This window comes from Neofelis nebulosa, chromosome 8 (genome assembly GCF_028018385.1).
Source record: "Neofelis nebulosa isolate mNeoNeb1 chromosome 8, mNeoNeb1.pri, whole genome shotgun sequence".
Taxonomy (NCBI): Eukaryota; Metazoa; Chordata; class Mammalia; order Carnivora; family Felidae; genus Neofelis; species Neofelis nebulosa.
Genome location: NC_080789.1, coordinates 87,938,543 through 87,957,734, shown reverse-complemented (window position 1 = coordinate 87,957,734; position 19,192 = coordinate 87,938,543). Strand labels below are relative to the sequence as shown.

General features: G+C 44.6%; 1 protein-coding gene across 4 annotated transcripts in view; it reads right to left on the bottom strand.

Moving 5' to 3' along the window:
* LOC131519895 (cationic amino acid transporter 3-like) overlaps positions 1–19,192 on the bottom strand; it is a 236,902-nt gene that overhangs the window by 12,735 nt on the left and 204,975 nt on the right. Inside the window, exons 2-4 of one of the 4 annotated variants that reach the window (XR_009265866.1) lie at positions 15,108–17,855; positions 8,974–9,002; positions 7,539–7,696 (exon numbers count right to left, since the gene is read on the bottom strand). The exons of 1 other annotated variant lie outside the window; for it this stretch is intronic. Coding sequence is in view for 1 of the 3 variants with exons in the window: in XM_058743459.1 (XP_058599442.1) it covers positions 15,908–17,671 (1,764 nt within the window). In the remaining 2 variants the exon portion in view is untranslated. Of the gene's footprint in view, positions 1–7,538; positions 7,697–8,973; positions 9,003–12,628; positions 17,856–19,192 lie in introns of those variants that run through there. 2 more of the 4 variants (XR_009265867.1, XM_058743459.1) reach the window with 2 other exon arrangements.

Genomic DNA, 19,192 nt, shown 5'->3' with positions numbered 1-19,192 from the left:
GGTGTCATAGCCCTTATCTTACTTCTTACTGTTGGGCTGATAGAGACTGCACCAACAAGCTGGACATGGGACAAAAGATGCATGCTAAGTCTCACATACCTCCTCTGGGTGGGAGGATTGTTAAGTATTGCCTGTATATTATGATAACCTCTCTCACCCTCACAACTGCTGCTTACCCACTTTGTCCCCAGGATTGTTATATGGCAATAAGGGGGTCAAGGGCATTCAGCGCCTTCACCTCCCTCCACAAAGATTGCTACAAGGGAAAAACACCCCCTCTCTGTCAATCACCCAGTGTCCCAAGAACTAAGTATTAGGCTGTGGAGATAACACAAAATGTCAGGAACCCATGTCACAACAAGGGCCTCCAGAGAGGGAAGCGAGCTTGCTACACTTACCTTCCTCAAAGGGGATCTCGGATGGGGGAGGGGTGCAAGACAGGGCCCTTAAAAAAGTTATAAAGAATACCCAGGGGGCGCCTGGGTGGCGCAGTCGGTTAAGCGTCCGACTTCAGCCAGGTCACGATCTCGGGGTCCGTGAGTTCGAGCCCCGCGTCAGGCTCTGGGCTGATGGCTCGGAGCCTGGAGCCTGTTTCCGATTCTGTGTCTCCCTCTCTCTCTGCCCCTCCCCCGTTCATGCTCTGTCTCTCTCTGTCCCAAAAATAAATAAAAAACATTGAAAAAAAAAAAAAAAGAATACCCAGGACAGGGTAATACAAGCCATAAAGGTGACCACTACCCTGGCAGCCTACCAGGGTTTGAAATTTTCAACCCTCAATCAGACACCTACCAATTCCCCACTCCAGCATTGGGCCAACACTACTCTACAAGTCCTCCATAAAATAGATAATCACACCCAAACCTGCTGGATGTGCTTGCCCCTCAGCCAGAGGGCTTATTTAGCCACTCCTATGCCTTTGACCTGGGAAGCTCCTGAAAATCTCAAAACCAACACCTCTGTCTTAATTGGACCCCTGGCCACTGGGACCTGTCTCACAAATGCCAACAATCTAATCTGTACAGTCCCTGAAGGTATGAATGGTACCTCTCTATGCAGAAGAAATATAACCTTAAAGAGGAATGCAACACTGTGTTCAACCCCTAGGGTGTTCTATCTGTGTTCTAATTCAGCCTACGGATGCTTAGAGGCCAACTGGACTCAGATATGTTATATTCCATCTTCCTAACCCCAGAGATATCTGTATACACTGAAGATCAGCTCCTAACAGCCTTTAGCCCCAAGTCCCAGGCTAAATGGGCAGTATTGCTACCCATTCTGATAGGAGCAGGAATTGAGACAGGAATAGGAGCCAGAATAGGGGGCATAGGTTCATCTGTAGGACTATACCATAGACTATCTCAAGAGCTAAATGAAGACATGGAACGGGTGGCAGATTCTCTGGTAAGCTTACGAAGCCAAATAAACTCTTTGGCGGCAGTGACCCTCCAAAATAGGTGAGCCCTCTACCTCCTCACTTCAGAAAAAGGAGGGACTTGCATATCTGGGGGAGGAATGTTGCTATTTTGTAAACCAGTCAGGAATACTTACAACTAAGGTTAAGAACTCAAGGAAAGAATTCAAGGTAGACAACAGGAAAGTATTAATCAATGGAAAAGATGGGATCTCACAGATTGAGAGTCCTGGCTTCCTGCCTGGTGGGGCCCCTCCTCTCCATAATTTTACTTGTATCCATCGTCCCCAGTATACTGAATACCATGGTACATTTTATTGAAAATACTGTTGCTTACCAAACTACAGCACATATCTTAGCCTTCCAAGAGTACCAACCTGTAAAACCGAAAGGTGATGCCTACTAAAGTTTTTTTGAAAGACATCAAAGGTGGGGGGTGGGGGGGAATGTTGGAGAAATGAATAAAGTACGCCAAAGATGGCCAATGGGGCTAAAACAAACTCTGGTCTCTAGTTTAGAGACCCCTCCTCTGGGTTCTTCTTCCTTTGTTTGCTGCGGGTGCAAAACCCCCCACAGATATGGAAGCTGACGACTATAAATTACCCTCCCCGTTTGCATTTGGCACTCAGATTTTTGGAGAAACGGTCTCTTCTGGAGAAACACCGGTGTTGAATAAATCTCCAACCCACCAAGATCTCTGAGTGCCACTTGGTTATTCTGCCAGCATTCCAGCCTGGTTCCCTAACAAGATCAGGAGGACTGGTGAAGGTGGGGAGAAGCTCACTGGAGGGGGCCTTGAAAAAGTTAGGCAACTCTCAGAAACAGTGGCATCCAAATACACTTTGGGATTTATTAGGAAGCTCTTCCCAGGTCAGATATCAACTCTGCCTGCCTTAGTTTCAGATTGTTTCTCTTTTAGGATTCTTTTGGGGAAGGAGAATTTGAATAGAAGGTTTGAGACTTGAGGACAGTTTCAATTATCTCTCTCCATCTAGATGGGTTTTGCTACTTGACTTTCCACCCAGGTTTCCACTGCCAGGTTAGTTAGGAATTCAAAGACTCCCTGAGGAAACTTCCTATATCAATTAGCAATTCTGAGACCTGCTCTCTTCCTAAGGCATGCCCAGGTGGGCGTCCCCCTCCCCCTTTCCCCTCTCCACTTGAGGATCCCTACCTGCAGTTCTCATCATAGCCACAAGGTGGAAGTCAGTGCACAGATGGGTCCAGAGCTAGGTCCTGTGCCTCAGCAGAGACAGGACCATCCTCCCCCCAGATCTCCCCCACCCATCCTCCTCGCCAGGCAGGATGCCAACCCCAAGGTTCTCAGGAAGGAAAGAGCTTGCTGAAAGAACTCAGGCTTTGGGGACAGGTGGTTGTGTGAGGAGGGAATGGAGGAAGGAAAGGGAGGGTGGAAGAAAAGCCTGAGAGAGAAAACAGGTCTGCAGAGACCCAACCAGGAAGCAGGTAGTCAGGTGCAGTGTAAAGCCCAAGTTGAGAAATCATAGTTGGACTGCCTGCTGCTCCCCACACTGACCCAGCATCCCAGGGGCTCCAGGGCAGCAGCTCCAGAGGTCTGTTAACTGGGTCAGAGGCAACAAGGAAAAAGGAGGATGCAGACCTGGGGGTGAGGCCTAAACCCCAATAAAATACTAGGATACACACAGGGAAGGGTCTGCACTGCCACCTTCCTCCTTGGGATGAGACCCAGTTGGACACCATTATCTCTGCTATTCCCAGAACACAGAGAACAGGGAGGAGCTCAGGCAATTCTCCTGTGCAGTCCTGGCCCTCCTGGTAAATGGAGGGGGACCTGGGTGGAAGATAAAACCAGCCCTGCCTGTGGGGAGGCACAAGTCCATGCCAGGAGAGGAAATCAGAGGGAGGAGCAGGGACAAGGCTCAGGAAAGAGAAGACAGAAGAACAAGAGAAAGCCTGTGAGTACCTAGTAGTGGCTTAGAAAGAAAAAAGGTGGGATCCAGAACCACGAGAATTAATCATGGAAGACTTCCCACAGGAGGAAAGTATGGGGCAATTTTGTAAAGGACTGAGAGGCTAATCTGCAGGAAGAGGAAGAGAGAAGAAGGTTCAAACTGGGGACAGGCTATGAGGCTAGAGCAGGGCAGGGAGGACTAAACACTGCAATGGCTGCCCAGATGGAGCTAAAACACCAGATCCTGGGAGTCTGGAGGGAAGGCGGGAAGAAGAAGAAGTAGGTGTCAGTGCATGGGAGGCCTAGAAGCCCAGCTGGAAGGCTGGAATGGAGTCACTAGAGGAGGAGGAAGGGGGACAGCATTCCAGTCTAGCTGAAGTCCTTCTCCCTCTCTTCCCATCCCATAAAGCCAAGAGAATGGGAACAGATTCCAGGGTCCTCCAAATGGGGCACAAGCAGGACTCCTAGATCAGGAGTCAGGGGCAGGCTTCCAGAGGCAGCCATCATGTAGCAAGGGACACTGAGTGTTCCCTCCTGCAGGCCCTCTGGCTCCTGTCTGTAAAGTGAGAGTGTTACAAGCAGTGATCTTTGAACTTCCTTCTCTGAATCTGCCCTGATCATGGCCCTCCTGCCCAGGGAAGGTTTGACCCATTTGTGATGCACCAGCTTTACCCCCCATCCTCTCAGTGTGCCTACACTCTAGACCTACTTCCTTATCCAGAGGAAACTACTTCCACGGTTGCAGGTGAGGGTGCTAGGTTCCAACTTCACAAACTCGGCCTGGGCTTGTCCAGCACAAAGTGCAACAAGGGGATTTGAGTTAGACTCAGTAAGAACTTCTCAGCACAAGGGTCTGAAAGGCTCAGCTTGTATGAAATTCAGTAAGGATGCATATGGCCTTTCCAGAGGCCTCCAAGAGACAAGGACTTGTTTTGTACCTGTCCAGGTAGTACTGACAAGAGAGGGAAGTTTTCAGTGTGAATCTGGTCATCCTAGCCTCAGAAGGTGACACACAAAGACTTCTGGGGACTTTATGGCCTCAGGCAGAAAGGGTGGAGCCTAGAGTTAGGAACTGCAGCCTGCTTACATCATTCCCAAATCCTGGGAGTGGAGGTGGGGGAGAGAGTAGGCCTGAACCCTCCACTGTCTGGCCAACCTTCCACCCTGACTCCATATGTTTCTGGCCCTCCCTGGTCAGAGCAGGGCCCCTGAGCTCTTCCGAGCCCTGAGTGAAGGCCTCAGGACCCAGTCTCCACCCAGGCTCAGACCCAGGGCCCTGATGCCATCCCCCTGTGGCTGGCAGGACAGAGACACCCACTGCTCAGGCTACCCAACTCCCCATACCCCAAGCACAGACAGCCTTTCTCTTCTGGACTCCCACCCAACCCATCCCATACCACAGCCTGAAACCTGCTTGAAATTTGCACAAATCACATCAAGACATCTTCAGCTGTGAGCTTCAGGCTCCCTTGGGACAGCACCCAAACATATACACATGCACACATACACCTGCACACATGCAGATACACACACATATACTCACACTCATACATACACACAGACACATACCCTCAAAATACACACATATACACACCAATATATCACAAACATTCTCATATGCACGCAATACAAAGACACATACTCACAAACTCATACACTTACAGATAGGCATGCACACACAAACTTACACTCTCATACACTCATCAAACACACTTGTGCACACATATACACCACTCTATTCCTTTCTTCTAAGGGTCCAGAGCCCAGTCCTCTAGATTCCAGAGATGTAGAATGTCTGGGAGAAAGCATGGGCCAGTCACGTAGGGTAGAGGGGACTGAAGGGGTGGAAGGAGAGGCAGAGATCACACCCCTCCCCCTGCTGCTTAGGTGGCCTCCTCAGCTCCCATCCAGAGTCAGGCCTCAGCATGAGTGGGAAGTGGCTCTGGAGGTCTTACCCTCACCTTCCTGGGACCTTCCAAGGACACACAAACACCCTTGCTTTCCCTGCCACAGCCTGTACTCCCTACATTCCTCCCAGGAATGCTTCTGAACTGCTGTCTGTCTTCCCCTTCTCCCAGTGGGACACTTCTCTAGGCCTCCTTCCTGATAACCCAGAACCCTGACCATCTCTGAGTTTCCATCAGGCATTGCCCCATCCTGATTCCTCCACTGCCCTGCCCTGCCCACCCCTATCCCTCTGACCCCCTGCACTGCCCACCTCCCACTCTGTCCCCTCTCACCTTCACTACCTTCCACCCCACCCAGCTTGCCTCCCTCCCCTCCTGGCTCCACTCCCCAGACAACCCCACCTCCCATGGGCTCCACTCTCCCATTACCTCCATCTCTCCACCTTGCTTCATCCTACCATTTTGCCCCATTTCAAGTCATTTTTACACCTGCCTTTGCACCTTTCACACCCTTCAGAATCTAGGGAGTAGAGCAGGGCTCAGTGCCCAATGAAAGGAAGCATGTTTGCCCCTTCTCTCTCTTCATACCCTCCACCTGCTCTCCTCCCTCTCTTCCTGTGGGCAGACCTGTCTTTCCATCAGGAAAGTGATGGGCAGGAGTGCACAGAGGAAGAGGGTGACCAAGGGAAACCTGCCGGGCAATTCAGTCCCACCTGGGGGAAGCCCCTCCCACTGGGGCGAGCGCCGCCTCTTCCTGAGTAGCCTAGGGGAGCGGGCAGGCCAGCTCTTGGCTCCATCATGACCCAGGTCTGAAGGGACCCTTGGCAGCCCTGGGACTTCAGGAAGGCCTGTTTACTTGGTCACCCCAAAACCACTCCATCTCAGGAGAGGACAGAGGCAAATGGTAACTATTCCCCATAACATTGCCCCACCACCTTCATCTCCACTCCTGCTGGAGAGAGACCCTCCTCTGCTACTAGCCTGGCTTGAGGAGAAAGAGGAACTTGCACAGCCTCTGGGGCTTTTCTTCTCCCAGATCACTGATGTGTAATAGCCACAAAGATGCTGCATAATTGCTCAGTTTGTGTGGGGACGGGAATCCCTCCTCCACATGGAAGCCAAAGATTCCACCAGAGCCTCACCTTCTTTCCTGCCTGTTTGCTCCACGTCATCTCCCTTTCCCCAGCCACACCTTGGTGAACCCCAACACTCCTGGGGAGAGGATCACCCTCTATGTGTCCCTTTTCATCCTGCTCCCTTGCTGTATCAGGCCCAGGATTTCTGATTCAGAAAACAAGCAGCTTTGTCTGCTCCTGGGAAGTTCTTCCTCTCCTCTCACTTGAATCTTTCTTGCCGCTGTAAGTAATCATACTGCCTGAAGAAATTGTGGATATATCTCCCCACCTTCCCCTTCTCCCCACTTCTTTAGGGTCTTAATGGTATGTCCCAAAACCTAGGTTCTATATCTCAGCCTTCAGAACAGGCTTCTGGGCTCTGAGATCAACCCAGGGGCTGAAGAGTATGATGATCTGCCTGGGCTGCAAGGAGAAAGCAGTGGTTCATGGGGTGAGAATAGCCCAAGAACCCTTTGGAGCTTGGTGCACACAGCAGGTGTGTAATAAGTGTGACATGGCCCATCAATAGGCTGGACTTAGGGAGGTGAGGGAGGGTAGAGGGGAAAGAATGAGGCTGGACTGTCTGAAGTGTCTGCTCCCCATTCTCTTCCCTTCCCCTCTGGGTCACCTGGAGAGAATATGCTCTAAGACAGGCCCTGAGCCTGGAGTCCTCCCTTAGCTGAGGGGGGAGATGTGTCCTCCCCTCCACCCACCTCCATCCAGCCCAGCTCAGGACACCAGGACACCCATCCTCAAGAGCCCAGCCTCTGCACTCCAACCCCACCAGCCACACACATCCTCTCTTCAGCGAGGGATCCTAGATCTCTGACTCCTCACCTTGCACATCAGGCTGAATACCCCCATTCTGGGAGAATCTCAGGTGACCTCTTTAAGCTACTTGGGTCCCTCCAGTCAGGCTACTAGTCTTTAAGCATTAGTCAGCATCCTTAGCCACATGATTGATTAACTAACTTTCTTTGTATATCTACAGATCATGTATTTTTTTCTAGAAGAGGGTACTGGCATTGGAAGGTGGAGAAGGAGTTTCCTGTGCTGTGTCTGTCTTCAAACCACATTCAGGTTGGCCTGCCTCCTGCTTCCAGGAGCTTCCTGCTTCCAGGAGCTTTGCTTCTGGTTTTCTAAGGATGTAAACAAAGACATTTAAGTCTTCTTACCATCCTTGCTTCTGTCAAAGCTCATTGCTTTCTATTAAGTTGGTTTCACAAATAACCATTGTTTTTAAATCTCAACTCGAGACTCCTTCACTGGTATAATTTTCAATTCTTCTTCTTCCAGGATGGTCTTCTTCTCTTAGTACCTTCCATTACAAGTTCTAGGAGAGAAGGTGATTACATGAGTGTTGTGCATACAAGGGTGGCTGTGTATTTATTAGGCTAGAAAGTAAAAGACAAGAGATGATTGCCTTATGGCTGCTGTTTTTCTTTCTCTGCAAACCTCTCCTGATTGTAGCAGATTTACAGAGGCTTCAAGTATCCCAGTGTGTTAGGCATGATATTCCGGAAAGAAAACTCAATTAGGACCCCTTGCGAAGTAATGAAAATAAATATCAGGGTTTGGTACAAACACACCAAGTACGGCCAAGGGTGGAAGGCAGCTACTTATATCTTGTTGAACTCTTTCAGGATTTGTGAACACACACACACACGCACACACACACACACACACACACACGCACATGCACACACACACCATAACCAAAAAGTCAACTAAATATGCTCATCTTTATAGACCTACCGAGATAAATGTACCCCAATCTTTGGGGCATATTTCTACTCAAATTTAATATAGTAGGCACACACACATAACTCTCAATAAGATGCTTTATGAATATAGTTATTTAGCCTTTTGCCTCTCTAAGTTCCTGACTGCAGGGTGGGCCACAGTGATGGTAAATGAGAGAATGTGAGTATGAGCTTCCATGTGTCATTAAGTGTGTCTCTGAGTACATTCTACAAAACAAATAGAAATAGTATTTTAATTATTTACTGTTTTGAATTATCCATTGCCTTTTAATTACCTCTATGTCATCAAGTTACAATGATCATCTGTCCCTTACTGAGCAGTTACTCCATGCAGACTATAGCTCAGGGGTTAGCAGCAGGGACTTTGCTCAAACTTGGTATAAATCTAGCTTCACTTTTAATTTTGCACAAATGGCTTAACCTCTTTGAGCCTTTGTTTCAACTGTTGTAAAATGGGCACAACAATACTCACCTCACACAATTTTTGTATTAAATAGGTATTTATGTAAAGAGTTGGAAGAAAGTATACAGCATAGTACTCAGCGGTGGCAGCTCTTATGTTCATTTGTGTGCTTTAGAAATATAAAGAAGTAAAACATAAAAGTGACATTCTTTTTCCTTAAGAGGTTTTTAAATCTCATCAATGACACAAGATAAATACATGGAGAGAGGAAGACCATGGAAGCCTATAGCTTTATTTAAGGCCTAAAATGCAACTTTTTTCTCCTATATCCAAGCTCCGTTTACAATTTTTAGCAGATTTCAATCTTGTAAGAAGATTGTTTTTATTCTGTCATTCATCACTCCTATGTGTTACCACTTGCATACACCATACGTCCATACCAACCTTTCACATAACAAGTCGACTGGAGAACCCTTGGGATAAAAAAGATTTTGAGAGTTAATTGTGAGCATTTTCTATTTCTGGGCAGGAGCCTATCTGAGGCATTCCATACCCAAGTGAGACAGCCATGCACACTGCAAGACAGCCTGCACCCTACTATCTTCCTAGGTCACGCTCTAATTTCAGAAAAATCTTCCTTCTATTCACTCTCAATCTGTTTTCCTTTAATTTGGCCTGTGTTTATCACTCATTCTGATTAGAGATGAGATACATTAATCCTCAAAACCTTAAGAAAATTCTCAAATTCCCATCTGGTAACATTATACCATTGTCTATCAGTTCAGGTCTCTGGCATTATAGGTCTCATATACTTTGTTATTGATCCATTATGAATCATCAAAAGATCCCTTAAAAAGCATTATTTGGGCTCAACATCACTCATCATCAAGGAAATACAAATCAAAATCACAATGAGACACCAATTTACACCAGTCAGAATGGCTAAAATTAACAACTCAGGGGATGACAGATGTTGGCGAGGATGCAGAGAAAGAGGAACACTTTTGCACTGCTTGTGGGAATGGAAATTGGTGCAGCCACTCTGGAAAATAGTATGGAGGCTCCTAAAAAAATTAAAAATAAAAACCACCCTGTAACCCAGCAATTGCACTACTAGGTATTTATCCAAAGGATACAGGTGTGCTGTTTTAAAGGGGCACATGCACCCCAATGTTTATAGAAGCACTATCAACAATAGCCAAAGTATGGAAAGAGCCCAAATGTCCAACAACAGATGGATAAAGATGTAATATATATATATATATATATATATATATATATATATATATATATAATGAAGTATTACTCAGTAATCAAAAAGAATGAAATCTTGCCATTTGCAACAACATGGTTGGAACTAGAGTGTATTATGCTAAGTGAAATTAGTCAGAGAAAGACAAATATCATATGATTTCACTCATTTGTGTAACTTAAGATATAAAACATAATCATAAGGGAAGGGAAGCAAAAATAATATAAAAACAGGGAGGGGGACAAAACATAAGAGACACTTAAATACAGAAACCAAACTGAGGGTTGCTGGAGGGGTTGTGTGTGTGGGATGGGCTAAATGGACAAGAGGCATGAGGGAAAACACTTGTTGGGATGAGCACTGGGTGTTATATGTAGAGGATGAATCATTGGATTCTACTCCTGAAATCATTATTGCACTGTATGCTAACTAACTTGGATGTAAATTTTTAAAGATAAATTAATTTTTAAAAAGTATTATTTGGGTCTCTACCAGGTTATAATCTATTATGCAGTCATCTTGTCTCTCCTTAAAGCTTTGAAAAATGAAAATATCCTAATTTTCAGGACAGATAGTTAAGAACTCCTATTTCAATTACCCCAACCTCCATAGTCTCCTCAATTAGTATCATCAAGTTATCACTCATTTGATTAAGAGACAGTATAACCCTGAAGCAGGGCATGACCTAATATGACCTCCCCAGTCCCTTTCAGGCCATCATATGAAGTAGAGGTAGCAGAATGGGGAGCAGTCCCGGCTCCCACAATGCTTGCCCCAGGGGAGCTCCTGAGGACCAGGCTGACTCTAGTGTGGCCATGGCAGGCATTTTCACAAAGTGGACAGAACGCCAAACCCTGGCACAGTGACTGTTGTGGGAGGCCTGGGGACAGGAGGGCTGCCAGGGCCCATACTTCTCCCTCTTCTCCAAATTCAATTTTCCCAGCTTAGATCCCTTTTCTTGTGTTCCCAATTCCAAAATTTTCAGACCTCCTTAGTGCTCATCTGAGGCCACACACCTATCATGGATCATCTGAGGCCAGTGATTCTCAAACTGAAAGAGCATACAGATCACTTGGGAGCCTGTTAAAAACACAGTTTCTGATTCAGTAGGTCTGGGTTGGGCCTCAGATTCTGCATTTCTTTTTTTTTTTTTTTTTCTTCTTTTTTTTTTCTTTTTTTTTTTTAATTTTTTTTTCAACGTTTTTTATTCATTTTTGGGACAGAGAGAGACAGAGCATGAACAGGGGAGGGGCAGAGAGAGAGGGAGACACAGAATCGGAAACAGGCTCCAGGCTCCAAGCCATCAGCCCAGAGCCTGACGCGGGGCTCGAACTCACGGACCGCGAGATCGTGACCTGGCTGAAGTCGGACGCTTAACCGACTGCGCCACCCAGGCGCCCCAGATTCTGCATTTCTAACAAACTCGCAGGTGATACACATGCTGCTGGTCCATGGGCCATTCTTTGAAGAGAAGTATCTAGATGACTGTAGCAGTTACTACAAATGTCTCCCAGGAGGAGTCTATCTGTCCATCTCCTTCTGTCTGTCTCTCCTCCAGATGAAAATGAGAATCAGATCTCATCTTTTCCTGATTCAGGAATCTTGCTCCATGACACAATACACAATACAAACCTGGCTCATAAATTCCCTTCAAATGTGATAACACACATCTGCCACAAGAGTCTCAATCTTTCCTGACTCTTAAAGGTCCATGTAGCCTAGAATTATTGTCCAATTTCTGTTCCAACTCACCTGTCCCTCTTTTATTTCCCAAATTGCTTCACAGAAATCCTCCTCCAGGAAGTCTCTCTTGACCAATACCTCATTCTCAGTTTTTACTCATACCTTCCCTTCCAAAGTAATGATGCTTCAATCACTTTTCAGTTACTAATTCCTCCAATTTCAGTGCAGTTTTCTCACCATTTGGGCTATAAATTCTCTCTCCAATTAATCTTAGATTCTCTCACAAGGTTTTTTTCATCAGTCCCTCAAAGAGCATCCAAAGGAGTTGGTAGGTATATGGGTAATCCTGCCTCTAGCAGGCTTCCCTGGACTGAATTACTCCCTTTTGGGAAGATGATAAATTCCATGAGTAAGAAATTAGCTTTCTATACCTCCCTCCTAAGGCAGGCCATATAGGTAAATATGGCAGAAAAACAGGGGCCTTTGTATGCCAAGCAAAAACTCTGTTTCAAAAAAGATACTTGTTTTGTGCACACTGGACATCTTCAGGTATTGCTTGGAGACAGGTAGCTTAGGTTGGGCCTTCTATCAATTTCAGTATCTAGGTTTCCCCACCAAATCCCATGGGAATAGATGGAGCAGGACTAGGGGAGGACATTTTAGGCATTCTCCTACCCCAGGGCTGTCTTTACCCTGTTGCTCTTTGAATGAATAACACTGCACTTACTTTTGGGTCAACAGGAAGGAGAGAACCTAGTCTTTGTCCTGAACAAGACTCTACTCTGATGGAACAGACAGAAAAGTCACCAGAACTCAGGGAGAGCCACATACAGGCAAAACTAGAAGTGCCTGAGCACAGGTCTAGATGTTAAGTACTGATCCAGATACATTTCTAGATATAGTTCTGGATGGAGAGAAAGGCTGTTTCTCAAAGAAGTCTCCCAGAAGATAGTTTTAAAGGAGTAGCACATTGCTAGCCTGAAAGGAAGAAGAAATTTCTATACCATGGAAATGTGTAAGGCTCAATTCAATTTAACATGAATTTATTAAATCCTCATTATATACTTGGTGTCCAGCTGGATTCTCTGGGGGAGTGAACAAAATATACTCCTAACGTATAATCTATGATAAGGGAATAAAATAAAGAAAATTAAGATACAGGGGTATTTTTTCTGTGGTATTGTATTTTTTATTTCCACTTTATTAAGGTATAATTGACATATAAAATTATAAGATATTTAAAGTGTAAATTGTGATGATTTGATATACATATACACTGTGAAATGATTTACCAAGATTCCCCCACTATGAAAGGATTAACAACGATATTTTAATGTAAATGTTTCATTAAATAAAGGTAAGGTTTCAAAGTGCACCTCTGTTTCCCTTGTTTCAACTTTACATGTGAAGATGCTTCAGCTGGAACTTTGGTTTTCAAAGTGATGTCTTTGGACCAGCAGTATCAGCATCACCTGGAAACTTGTTAGAAGTACAAGTTCTGGGCCCCACCCAGACCTGTTGAAATACAAACACCAGGGGCAGAGCCCAGCAATCTCTTGTCACAAGCCCTCCAGGTGAGGTGGCACCTGCTGAAATTTGAACACCACTAAGTATTTCTGCTCTTTCTCCAACCCCCTTCTCTCACTATGACTTTGGTGAGTTGAAGAGACAGCAGTGAACATGCCCATCTCAGCCCTTTCCAATCTTCTGTTGGCTTTCCTTTTTATTCAGCCCCAACCTGTCTAAAGGACACGTGCATTCCAACCTGCTCATACATGAGAAAATCTAATAAAATCAGATTCGAAAATCTAATAAAATCCCTCCTGTGATGGGAGGCAGGCAGTGTTCAACACTACTCGTGATGAGGAGTAAGTCTGTCTAGTGATTCAGGATTTGTAAGCCAATTAGGCTAAGATCTAAAGCTGATGGTTTAATCATCTGTCTCTATGTCTTGATAATCCATTAGTTCCAAACATAGGAATAGAAAAGGGGATATTATTTATTGGACCTCTACAGCTCCAACAATGAGCTGTACTTAAAAGTGGCCAAAGTGAAGGTTCAGAGTGCATGCAATAGAGACCTATTTGGGAGAACAACAGGACACAGCCCCAGAGGAAATCCTAGAATTTTTTAAATGAGTGGAACTTTAGAAATGATCAGTTCTGACTCTCATGTTCAGATAAATAAGCAGAGCACTGAGGGAACTGAGAAGTTTGATCAAGGTCACATTACTAGTTAGTGGTAGAAACAAGACCAAGGACACTTGGCTCTCAGCCATGCATTTTCTGAGCAGGTGGACCCAAGAAGACAACAGTAGATAAATTTTCAAGTCCAATAATTCAGCTATCACTAAGTAGAAGAACAAACCCCAGGGATTTTCAGCAGGGTGGTGAGTTCAAATCCAAAGTCCTTTCTGCTCAGAGGAATGCTCTGGCTCCAATCCACTTATGCATGTTCTGTTGCCCCTCTAACAGCAAAGGGTCAAGCTACACAGCCTGCTCAGTTTGCTCTGAACACTGTTTTCTTTTCTTGTGCTTTTCCTTGTGTCCATCTCTCTGCCTACAATCTCTCCCTTCTACCCATATATGCAAAATCCTATCTCTTCTTGGAGAGAGCCAACTCAAATGCTATTCCTCTACCAATTGTTCTCTGATTTCACCAATCAACTCTTACCCCTGTGCCAACCCCATGTGATCATCCTCCCCTCTTAATTCCCAGGAAAGTTTATTTTTATATTACTTATGATACCATACTCTATTTTGTGTTACAGCTACGCTGTGCCTCTCATATTATAATATAATCAGCTTAAGGGCAGGGGTCACATTTCATCTCTTTTCTTTTGTCTTTTTCCAGTTTCTTTTATTTTTTATTTGAAATATTAATTAACATATAGTGTTGTTATAGAACTCTCAGGTGTAGAATATAATGATTCAAAAATTCTATACCTTTCTCAGTGTGCATCAAGATAAGGACACACTTAATTCCTTTTATCTATTTCACCCATGCCACCCACCTCTGCTCTGGTGTTTGTTATTGGTATTTAGGAGTTTGGGTGTGGTGTTTTGCCTTTTTTTTTTTTTTTTTTTTGCTTTGTTTGGTTGTTTTATGTATTAAATCCCACATATGTTGAAAACATATGGTATTTGTCTTTCTGGGACTAACTTATTTTACTTAGCATTATACCTTCTATGTCTATTCTTTTTGCTACAAATGGGATATTTTCATTATTTTTTTGTTACTTAGTAATATTCCTGTGTGTGTGTGTGTGTGTGTGTGTGTGTGACATTTTCTTTATCCATTAGTCTATCAATGGATATTTGGGTTGCTACCCTATCCTATTGTAATTGTACTACAATAAACATAAAAGTACAAATATCTTTTCAAATTCATATAACTAAAGCTTTTGCACAGCAAAGGAAACCATCATCAAAACAAAACAGCAACCTAATGAATGATAGAAAATATTTACAAAAATATATCTCAAAAGGGATTAATATCTAAAATACATAACGAACTTACACAACTGTGCACAAGGAAAACAAATAATCCAATTTAAAAATGGGCAGAGGACCTAAATAAATATTTTCCCAATGTCTATTGGTAGACATACAGATGGTCAGTAGACACATGAAAAGATGCTCACCATTGCTAAACATCAGGAAAATGGATGTTAAAACCATAATGAGATATCACTTTATACCTGTAAGAATAGGCAAAATCAAAAAGATAAGAAATAACAAGTGTTGGCAAGGATGTGGAGAAAAAGGAAACTTCATACACTGTTGGTGGAATGTAAATAGGTGTAGCCACTGTGGAAAACAGTATGCTTGTTCTGCAACTAATTCAAAATAGAACTGCCATATGATCCAGTGTTTTCCTTGCTACATATTTACCTTAAGATAACAAAAACACTTTCTCTAGTTTCTTTTAGTAATAATTGCTTTTTAATGTGTGTTTACTTTCCAGAGAAAAGGGAGTGAGGGGCAAAGAGAGGGGGAGATAGAGAATCCTAAGCAGGCCCCTCACTGTCATCACAGAGACTGACATAGGGCTCAATCCCACAAATTGTGAGATCATGATCTGAGCCAAAATCAAAAGTCAGAAGCTTAACTGACTGAGCCACCCAAGGGTCCCAATTAAAATTGTTTTAAGTGCAGCAAGCAGCTATAGACACAACTGAAAAATAGATTAAAAAAGTAGACAAGTTAAAAAAGCAAAAAAACAAAAACAAAAACAAAATCCTTCACTCCACAACAAATGCAAAGCTCTATTAACTTTCCCCCACCAATATGCTATGGGAGGCCTAGCTTTCCATGTATTCAAGACTACTCTCCATTGTTGTGCAGGGGACCAGACTGCATTCAGGTGTGATGATGTCAAGCCAACTGTGTACACACACTGCTGAGTTCAAGGTCTACAGTTTTGGCCCTAACTTAAGTAAAGTTAAGCGACCCGGCTGTGTTGGATTCCATAGCTGAAGTAGATAGCAAACCCAATCAGCATCCAGACAGCAAATCGGGCCCAGGTGGCAGCTGTCATCTGCATCATAAGGTAAATATTCATGAAGATGCTCAGTAGTGGGAGGAGAGGCAGAGCAGGGACCTTAAAGTAAAGGGGACTGGAGCTCTGAGGCTGTCTCCAGATGACCCCAGTGAGCCCAGTGATGAGCACCAGGAGCACCACAACCACTGAAATCCACAGTGGGTCTCCAGAAAGCAGAACTGGCCACCGGGTCAGCACCAGGCAAAGAAGAGTGAGCAGCAGAGCAAGCAGTGAGGAGCAAACACGGACAATCCGGCCAGAGAGTGGAGTAGGTGTGGAGCTGCATGGAAAAAATAGTCCCTGTAGAGTCAGCTGTTCTGCTGAAGGTCTATTGTCCTCCTGCACCTCTGCTTTATTTCCCTCATTCTGCATCTCAGGCTGATATCGGAGGATGAGAACACTAACTGCCACCAGGGAGTAAGTCAGCAGGGTCACAATTGACCTGAGGTCCACAAGATCAGTGAGTCCAAAAAAGAATGTCATGATTGCTGCAATAATGCCAAAGATCACAGTGGCCACAATGCGGGTGTATGTGCCAGTATGGATCCTGGCAAGGACAGGGAACAGGAGGCCATCCTTCACCATCACATGTATTACCTGACGTATGGGGAACATAAAGCCCAAGAGGCTGGCAGAAAGACTACAGAGGAATCCAAAAGCTATAACATAGTAGGCAGGGGCCCAGCCAATAAGAAGAAATGCCTCAGGCAAGGTGCTCCCAGGTTGAATCTTGTAGTAAGGCACCATAAGCGTAAGTGCCGCAGAGACTCCAAAATACATCAAAGAGCTAATGAGTAGTGAAATCACAATCCCCATGGGAATGGAACGCTGGTGATTCTGGACTTCTTCAACTCTGGTAACAATATTGTCAAAACCAATAAATGCATAGAAACAGGTAGCTGCTCCACGGAGAATCCCCTCAAAGCCGAAAGGCACAAATCTTCCAGACCCCAGAGTCCCCAAGCTTGAGGTGTCATTGAATCCAGCCTTTACATAGTCTGCTTCTGTGAGCTTCCAGTTGTGCAGGTCCCCCTTAATGAAGCCAGAGGTGATGAAAAAAACAAGAACCAAAATTTTCAGCAGTGTGAACACTTTGGTAACAAGGAAAATCTCACTATTCCTCAAAGTCAGCAATCCAATGAATAACAACACAAGGCCCACAACAAAAAAGTCCAGATATTCTACAAAAACATGGGGAACATGGGGTGAGATGCTCTCATGCAGGGTCTGAGAGATCTCATTCCCAGGGAGGTTGTCAAAAACTAAGGTCCAGGCACAGGACACGATGGCTGTACCAGCAACAAAAAACAGAATGAGGTTCCAGCCAGTGATGAAAGCCCAGAGTTCACCTACAGTGACATAACTGTAGAGATATGCAGAACCAGAATAGGGAACCCGGGCACCAAACTCTGCAAAACACAGCCCGGCCAACACAGAAGATAGACCGGCCATCAAAAAGCAGATCATAGTGGATGGTCCTGCTTGATTGCTGGCCACCTCACAAGCCAGGACATACACACCTACACCCACTGTGTGACCCAAACCCAGGGCCACTAAATCCAGAGTGTTCAGGCTTCTGGTAGGGGCAGCTTCAGCCATGTCTTGCTGCAGGATACGTCTGCGTATCAGCTTTTGACCAAATCTGTGAAATGCCTGACATAGCATTGTGGCTGGAGTTGAAGAGGATTCTAGGGTCAGCACTGTAGCAAGCCCAGAAATCCAAGAGTCTCAGATTAGATTCCGTGAGGCTAGTTAAGCCTAGTTGGGTTGGGGATGCTGACTTCTGTTGCTCAGGCTTCAAATCTGCTGCTTCATACTTCATTAGGTATGTGTTATCCCTCCATAATGCCTAGTAAACAATAAGTATTTAATGAACAATAATGCTCAAACAATAAACCAAAGTTCAGAAGTTTCATTTCACTTTTTGCAGCCCAAATGTCACAGAAACTGATAGCAAAGGACATCATAGAGAAATCAACTTTGCTTTCCCCCCCCAAAAGTGCAAAATATCTCCCAACATGCTTTTTTTTAATGAACTACATGATACAATCCAATTGGTTTCCACTAGCATGTAGTTCCATGTACTAATTAAGCTGTAAGACACAAAGCAAGGTATGAATTTGTTGTGCAATAATTTACACATGAGACATTGGTGTAGTGCTTAAGCATGAGTTAAGACACATTAATTCACAGACTAGAGGGCTTTGTTACAGTTACAGAATCATTTTTTAAACTGTTTATTTATTGGGTGGCCTGGATGGCTCAGTCAGTTAAGTGTCTGACTCTTGAATTTGTCTCAGGTCATGATCTCATGGTTGTGAGATCAGGCCCTGCAAAACTAGAAAAGCCATTTTATGAATCCTGACATTCAAGAAACCTCACCCAAAGCAACCAGACAAAAATTAACTACAACTTTCATGCCCACAGTTATGAGAGTGCAGTGGGCAGCGAGAAAAGAAATAAGTCTCCTAGCTCAGTAGCTCAACCAACACAATTCCTTCTGTCTTCTCCCTCTCTGGATTCCAGGAGAGAAGGTGAGCTCACTTCTGCTCACCTTGTGCTATGTAAACACCCTGCACCAGCCATCTGCGATGTCAGCTGCCAGCTGCTGGGAGACCCTGCCCTGCTCTGTGAGCTTGTATTAAAACACTCACTTGTAAATCCCTATTAATTTTGCACAAGGAATTTTTGTTTGCTTGTTTGTTTTTGTTTTTTTTTTCAAGTTGTCTCCATGTCCAGTGTCTGTGTGGGGCCCAACATGGGGCTTGCAAAGTGTTGAGATTAAGACCTGAGCCAAGATTAAGAGACAGACTCTCAACCAACTGAGCCACCCAGGTGCCCCTACAGGAGTTATTTTTAACTGGCTCAAACTATTTTCTGAATATGTCAACAAGCCCTGCATGTGGTTCCTCCTTCCTCCTCTTCCCTGGCTGCTATTCAAATAGGCCCCTCTTCAAGGGGAGCAAGGTTTTGGGTGAACAATTCACAGCAATACCCCAGAAGTGCGTAGTGGAGAACATAGAAAACAAAGTTTGCAGCTCCACTCTCCTCTCAACTCAGGCTTTGGTTTTGAGACAATTTTAGAAAAGGTTGACAGATGTTTTCAAAGAAGGAAGGAACAAGTCATATTTGAAAAGTGTTCCTTTTAGATGCTTAAAAGGAACCTTGGGTTATGAGTCAGACCTT